Below are 8,219 nucleotides of genomic sequence, written 5' to 3' on the forward strand. Positions count from 1 at the left end.
CTGAAAAGTCACTCTTGAGGGCAGGGGACTCTCAGCAATTGTGTGGGATGTGATTGTCTCCAGAAAGTCTGCTGAAGAGGTGAGGCTACTGTGCAGAGCAGGAACAAGGAAGACAGCTGGTGGATAGATGGCACTGAGCACAGGTTCAAAGAACCCAGCCGTGCAAGCGCTCCAGAGTTAATTCCTAGCCAGCATTTGTGCGTGACATCACCCGCAAAAGGGGTGTGGCTCGGTCTCCGGAGGGGTTGCACGGGACCTCCAGAGACTGGGCCACACCCCTTTTCCAGGTGATGTCATGTGCATGTGGGCGTGGCCCAGTCTTCAGAGGGCCTGTGTGAGTCCTCCAGAGCTCATTCCCAGCCAGCGTTTGCTGGCTGGGTGCATTTATTTCCCCTTGTCTCACTCCAGCCAGGGAGAGAAAGAGAAATAAATGCATGCAGGCAGCAAATGCTGGCTGGGAATGCACTCCGGAGGGCTCGCATGGGCCCTCTGGTGATGACATGTGTAAGGGGCATTACTGGTGTGCGTGGCATTACTGTACACACACGGCGGGGCCACCAGGAACGAGGCAGAACCTGGGCCTCTGTTCCCTGGCTCCACCACTGGATAGATAGTTGCATAGCACTCCTCTGGATGCCACCTGCTGTCATTGGCTCTGGAAACTATATTTCATACCCAGAATAAATTATGCAAATCTCTATTGGATGTTTTAAGAGCATCAAAAACCAACGGCATAAAAGTATTAGAGTAAAATAAATTAATTGTAATACTGTAACAGTAGTTCTGTCTTCAATCAGCAACGTGGTTCTGGAACAATGGAAATACATTTTAATTAATAAAGAGTGTCTTAATGACTGTGCAGATTAACAATATTTTAAATGAATGCCTTGCTGTTTCTGTACAAGTGCTTTTTGGTTTACTGTCTTCTGAAACCACTCGTTGAGGGCTTCCCCCCATAAATTCATGTGAGGATGTTTTACATGGGACAACATGCTCAGGATAATTATGTACCAACTAGCTGACCCCGCATAGAGCATCTGTGCGTCAATACACTCCCCCACAACCTCCATCCCCAGTCTCTCCTGCCCTCCTGCCCCCCACTGCCACGCCTCCTGCCATCCTGCTGCCGCGCCTCCTCTTCAGCTCGCTGGTGGCCTCCTACTGCCTCCCTCCCTGCCATTTTTGGATGGCCACCACCACCCCTCCTCAGCCCGCCGCCTGGCTCCCTCCCTCCCCGCCATTTTTGGGCGGCAGCGGGTCCTCCTCCTACCACCTCCCTCCCCACCATTTTTGGGTGGCCACTGCTGCCCCGCCTCATCCCACCACCCGGCCCCCTCCCTCCTCGCCATTTTTGGGCAGCCGCAGCAGCTCCTCCTCAGCTCTCTCTCTCCTTACCATTTTCCAGGAGCCACCGCGGCTCCTCAGCCCTTCTGCTTTGGGGTCAGCGGTTCCCCCTTCCCCCGCACCTTTTCAGCCACCCGGCCGCCGCCGCCTCCTCCTCACCACGGCCGGGCCCATTGCCACTGCCGCCTCCATTACCACGCAGTGAGGCCCAGCCAGCATCCTCCAACGTCCTCCTACCCAATGCCGGAACTCTCGCAGCATGTCGTGAGAGTTCTGCCGCCAAATTCTTAAGGACATGCATGCCGGCTAAGAGAAATAAGTATATAGATAGGATCTGGGAGGGAAAACTAGACTGGAGGCTGAAAAAGTTCAGTTCTTTCTTCACTCAAATCAGAGAAACTCTTACCACTAACATGTTTTCAAATCTATATCTACAAGCATAAGTATTTGAGAAGTGCTTTTTTTTTAAGCTTTAGTGAAAGCTTAGATTCTTGTGAATTGTAAGAGTTTCAGAAGAACTGAATTTAATCTGCAATTTCACACAGGAAGAATTTTATGTAGAAAAACAAGTATGGTGCTGCTTTTTGAGAATGTGATTCTACTACTACACTTTCTGTATATAAATTTTTTATACTTGAGAAAAATGCCTAACCTTTAAACTGCTTACCAGTAAAGCTATCTGAACTACTGCTTTAGTAATAGTAACACTTGTTTCCCCCATCAATTTTTCACTTCTTCTTTGGAAGATAAAACTAGTTCTGCTTTCCAATGTCTCCTCTCTCCCTTCTTTTGAGGCGAAATGCTTTTTTTTAGTCAAAGGAAATGCTTATGAAGCCATGTGTGTGTCTCTCAAATTCCAGATGCAGAGGAATGAGTTGGCACGCCATATGCAAGAGTACACTCAAGTTCATATGAGAATGATGGCTCAGCATTTCCGGAGCATCAGAGTTGCTACCCCAACTTGTGTGCCTTGTGACCCCTCTCACTTTCCCTCCTCATGCGAATGTAGCCCAGAAGTCCAGAACTTCAAGGAAACCATTCAGCACCTGGAGGGGCGCTTGGTAAAGCAAGACCACCAGATCCGAGAACTGACTGCAAAGATGGAGACACAGAACACCCACATGGGGGATCTCAAACGCGTTGTCCGGAACCTAGAGGAGAAATTAGCTGAAGTGGAAGCCCAGCAATGTAATGGCATTTTCATCTGGAAGATTGAGAACTTCAGTATTTACCTGAAAGCCCAGGAAGAAGAGAAGCCTGTTGTGATCCACAGCACTGGCTTCTACACGGGGAAGCCTGGCTACAAACTTTGTTTGCGCCTGCATATCCAGTTGCCAACTGCTCAACGTTGTGCTAACTATATTTCCCTTTTCGTTCACATGATGCAAGGGGACTATGACAGTCATCTGCCATGGCCATTCCAGGGCACCATTCGACTCTCTATCCTAGATCAGTCAGAAGGACCTTTGAGACACAACCACGAAGAAATCATGGATACCAAGCCTGAGCTGTTAGCCTTCCAGCGGCCAGTAACCCACCGCAGCCCAAAAGGCTTTGGATATGTGACCTTCATGCAGTTGCAAGCACTAAAACAAAGAACCTATATAAAAGGAGATACTCTCTTGATACGCTGTGAGGTTGTAACACGCTTGGACCTGTCCAGTCTCCGAAGAGAGGGCTTCCAGCCTCGTAGCACTGATGGGTCAACATAGTCCCCTGTGCCTTCAGAACTGAGCTCTTGCTATTTGTTCATTTGCAGTTCTCATGAGAATCACAGACCTTTGAGAGCAGAACCAAAACTGCCATTCGAAGCCGACAGCATGCTTTTCAGGACATGGAAAGTGTTTCCTCTAATTCCTTTTGTTTCCTACATGGTTGCAAGTGTACCCTGTTGGTCTAAGCTAAAAATAACTGATGACTATGTTACTAAAAACTAGCGGGGATTAAAGCAGTACCATTTCCAGTCAAATTATTTTATTTGCTGGTAGCAAGACCTATGGCACTGGAAACTACTACCTCAGTTTGTGCAGCCTGGAGAAGCTGAATGGTACTAAGTGCCTAAGCTGGCAGTGTGTTCAGGGCTTGTAGAAGGGACTACATTTTGAACCAGAACAGCTTATTAAATAAACCTTGAGAGTGTCACAGCAGGAAGGGAGCACATGCAAAAACAAGTTATAAACTATGCTGAATTTTGACTTTGCCGTAGGCTGCAGTTCATCATTTTTTCTGAGGGAATTAAGTACAGAATCCATTCTAAATTGCTGCTAGGATGATCGTATATGTTGAAGCTTTTGATAGATCTATAAGCTTGTGGCAGAACTGTTCCAGAGAAGCTTAATGACGTGATCTGCTCAACATGTTGCTTCATTGCAATGATAACTGATAAATCTGCAGGTATTCTCGTCTTCTTATCTTTCCATGTGGCTGTGGTGTTTGTACTGTTTTACCTTATATCTGGCCCAATTGTGTTTTGTACTTGCAGTGGTGGTTTTCAATGGTATCAGAAAATTCTGCAAGTGTTCAAAATGTATCAATTTATATTTGAAAGCATCACTAGTTTGATGTTGGAGACAAATGGGGATGCAACTTCCCTGGATACTGAATTCTCCCTTCTAGTTGAGTCTTGTTGGACACGTAGCTGAAGTGTTTTCAGTTTGCTTCCCCTGGCATATGAAAAGTTTTTTTTTTGTTCTCAAGTGGATGGCTGTCCACAACCATAAACTTAGCAGACTTAACTAATTGGGGTCAAGGGTTTTTCATTTGAGTCTGTCTTGTCCTAAATATTAATGTTATGGTGTAAAGAAGCTTTTCCTCCCATAGTTCTGAGCTTTCCACAGATTAGTGTGGAAAGATGCTAAACTGGTACCCAGCAGTATTCCCTCTAAGGCGTGTGCATGTGTGCGCACACAAGTTTTTGGATGTCTGCTCAGTTAATTTTGGATCCCACTCAGGTTGAATCAGGAAGGCCCCACTCTGACTTCACATGCACACACACTGCCTTGATCCTGCCACCTAGAACAAAACTCATTTTGCATACAGATGGAAAAAAAGAGAGAGAGAACACTGGTATACGGTCCCCTAGTCAGTGCTAGTTGCCATGTGCATCATCTTGGATAAACATGTTGTAATCTTGCATTACAACCTTTTTGTTGTGTTGTAATGTAATGTAAAAATGTAATATGTTTTTTATACACTGATCAAAATTCATTGGTGCCAGATTGTAGCTAACTGAAGTACTAGCACAATATCTACATGACATTAATGAACAGTCATGTTCATGGATAATGCAGAACAGGGGCATAGCTAGGGGATTGGGCCCTCAGAGTGAGGGATATAATGAAGAAAATATGGACGGGTGGAGCTAGGTGGGGGTCCTCAGGAGAGAGGGTCTGGGTTCTTTGAACCCATCCACTCAATTATAGCTATACCCCTGATGCAGAATGAGGGATAATTGTTTTCCATCTAGGCGGGTAAATGGGTCATCATTATGTTTTGTGCGAGTTACAGTAAAGCCATTATTTCTCAAAAGAGGTATTGGAGAGGCCAGTTAACAGCCGAAAAGCCTTCAGCAGTGTTACAAATGACTATATTGCAGCATCAGTACTAAGTTGTTTTATTATTTATTTACTCAATTCATATGCTGCCTTTCCTAAAATGGCTTAAGGCAGTTTACACTAAAATAAAAAATACATATTAATTAAAATAAAAAACCAATTAAAAGCAGATTAAAATTAGATATCATTAAAAGCCAGACGATGGGCCTTTAAGGCTCTCCTGAAGGCCTCCTGAAGTTGTGACACTTGCCTTGGCAATCAGCCCTTCAAAACTATTCAATGCATTATGCTCTCATATCAAATTGAGCACAGAGGATTTTCTAAGCATCCGAAGGATAGGAAAACACTGACACATTTTGGGGTGTCCTGTCCAAAGCACTGTGAGAGGGGACAATTCTTTAAACACATCTCAACATGAGGATTCTGTATAATTTGGAATCTTTCTGGTTTTGATAGAATACATGAAGCCTAGTCTCTCTCAAGGCTTCCTAAACTTGGCAGTGAAATGAAACATTCTTAAGCATAACAGTGGGATATACTTACTGCTCTATGTGCACATGCACATGCGTGCACATTAAAATGAATGAAGCAACTTCAGATTAATTCTTGACTGTTCAGGATTTCAGATCTGCTCCTTTTATCTCCCTCTACCTGTGTATGCCTTTTCATTTGCTGCTCTCTGATCTCTATTGCAGAACTTTAGGACACAGTTCTTTGGGAACAAAGAATTTCCATTCATTTGAATCACTTCAAAGAGCCACCTACCTATTGAGAGTACAAATGTTTATGAAGTATCAGCTTAAGGAATTAAGAGGTTTATGAACTAGGAATTGAGAAGTCCTGTCTCGTTTGATGAACAGGAATAATGTTTGTGTCCTGGTCTTCCTCCTTTATGTCATGTCAGTACATGTATTTTGCTTATGATTAAGCTCATCTTGGTTGTGAAGTTCATCTACCCTTTTGTAGAAGGCTAAATGCTGCATTAAATTGGGATGGTGTTTAAAGTAGCATAAATGAAGAAGAAATTGTGGCATACTGGTGGCATAAAATGCTACCGTATTTACCTGAATAGAAGACTGAATAGAAGACTTGGTGTTGTCTTAAGTTCAGACAACCCTCTTTTAAAAATACAGGTTATGCCTGTATTTACCCCAAGGGAAGAGGACTCTGAATTTAAGGTGACCCCCCATTTCAGACATCAAAGAACTTGTAAAAAAGCTAGTCTTGGATTCAGATAAATACAGTATATCCTATCAGAGTATTGCTGATACTGCTTTTGGGTGCTACTCATTTTTACATTTGTATTGCATTTTTATAATAGATTTTACTGAATAAGTATTTTCACAGAAAAGGTTGCCAAGTTTCCTCTTTCCCAGCTGTTTATTTGTCAGAGCCTTTGGCTTTGGACAGTATTTTTTTAATTAATTAAACTAAATGTTTAAGAAATGATTTCGTATGTAGTTAATTTAAAGTTGAATTTGTAGGAAGAATACAGGTGAGTCTTCCTGTAGACTTTGGCTTTTCCTACTGCACAGCTTTTGGTGCCATTTCAGATGTTTGGACTTGCTGGTCTATCTAATAATTAAATCACTTTTTAAAAGTTAGCTGTTGTTTTTGATGAGCAAAATTGTTCAGTGAAAAAGCTCCGCTGTTGCAACTTAATTTAGAAAAAAACAATACCCTGAGAAATACTTAATAAAATTTCTTGTGCCACCATGTTTATGGAATTTAATGGGTGATTTCTTTCACTACCACTGTATGATTATTACCCTTCTCTCAGTAAATAACTTCTTGGTCATGTAGCCTCACAAGCGCAGTATAGGTTCAGTGCATATAGGGAGAAAGAATAAGGTATAAAACAAATAAGAACAAGTTTATTATTTACTTAAGACATAATTAAGGATTTCTGCAAAGCAGGGGACATAGACTTCATTACAATGATGCTAAATCAACCAGCTGTTAGACACCACACAGTGTTTTGACCTTCTTTCTGAGTACAATACTTTTGTATATTGAATAACTTAAGACAGGTGTTTTCTACTGTATTTGTGAATCTCGGTGTAACAACACAGATCTCTTGTCTGTTTAATCAAGAGCTTTGCCTCTGGGCACCTTTCCCTTTCACGATTCCTACTCAGGCTTTTTACTGCAAACCCCAGAGTAGTGTCCAGAGCTCTACTGGCTTGTTACTGGCCTGAACATCAGTTAACCAAGAATTCACACAGAATGTGAAAAATGTCCCTTGTTCAGTCACCCACACAGAAACTCTGGCTCTGAGCTCTGTCCTTCTGTCTTACTTCATCCTCTCTTTCTAACCAACTAACTGTCACCAACTGTCTCTAGTCAAATCCTCCTCTCAACATTCCATGTGTGGTTGCTATGGCACCTCTTACATGAGTTGCCATAGCAACCACACATGGAATGTTGAGAGGAGGATTTGACTAGAGACAGTGCGTGTGTGTGCGTGCTTTCTCTCTCTGTACCACAGGTACTTTCTATGTTGTGTCTCAAGGCATAACTGCCTAAATTTGCATGTCTTTCCTAATTAGCGGAAGTATTTAGAATCTGTGCCTGACTGTCCTCCTCCCTCCCTCCCATCCTTCCTCTCTTCCCCCTCTTTTGTGCCTGTTTGTGTAGATTTTAAGGCTGCAAACAGGGCTCTGTCATCTCATATTTGGTGTTTTATATTATAGGGCAGTTGTGCACTCCACAGTATAGAACGTTAAATGCTCTTGAGGTATTTGAAGATAGAATAAAAGGGACCTTGGTTGATTCCAGCAATTAGAAGCATAATACGAGAACTGTTCTGGAGTACCAATCATCTACTATGACAACACAAAAGAAAGCAGCACAGTTGATTTTCTTACAAGGAGGAGGATTAATTTTGTCCAAGATACCTGCCCCAGTCATAGTTTAGGGAAATACTTTCAAAGAGCATCCAGGCTCTTTGGGATCTGAAAACACATACAAATTTCACCAGTTCAGCACACACACCTTTCAGGTTTTCTGCTGATCTTTGGAATATATGATTGGAAATTAGGAGGTCCTATTTTGTGGCTGGTATTTTTCTTACATGGTAGCAGCCATCTGTGAGTACATTGCAAGTAATTGTGCATGAAGGGAGGAAAGAAGCAAGTGCCTTTTTACTTAAATATGGTGTCCCTTTTGTCTTAAATTACTGATGCGTTGACCTAAAACAAGCAAATTAACATCGTTGGTAACAAGAACACACTGAAATAGCACCACTCTTTCCGTTCTACTGGTTTCCTAGAACAATGTCCAATTGAATATATTTTGTAAAACTAATGCACAAGCATGTAT

General features: G+C 42.6%; 1 protein-coding gene across 3 annotated transcripts in view; it reads left to right on the top strand.

The window, feature by feature from the left end:
• TRAF6 (TNF receptor associated factor 6) overlaps positions 1 to 6,618 on the top strand; it is a 40,514-nt gene extending 33,896 nt beyond the window's left edge. For 2 of the 3 annotated variants that reach the window (XM_053288131.1, XM_053288132.1), the window contains one exon: positions 2,205 to 6,618. In XM_053288131.1, coding sequence (XP_053144106.1) covers positions 2,205 to 3,056 — 852 coding nt within the window. In that variant the 3' untranslated portion in view covers positions 3,057 to 6,618. The remainder of the gene's footprint in view (positions 1 to 2,204) is intronic. The other variant, XR_008314519.1, reaches the window with a different exon arrangement.
• The last annotated feature ends 1,601 nt before the right edge of the window (positions 6,619 to 8,219 follow it).

The sequence above is a fragment of the Hemicordylus capensis genome, chromosome 2, assembly GCF_027244095.1.
Source record: "Hemicordylus capensis ecotype Gifberg chromosome 2, rHemCap1.1.pri, whole genome shotgun sequence".
NCBI classification, from domain to species: domain Eukaryota; kingdom Metazoa; phylum Chordata; class Lepidosauria; order Squamata; family Cordylidae; genus Hemicordylus; species Hemicordylus capensis.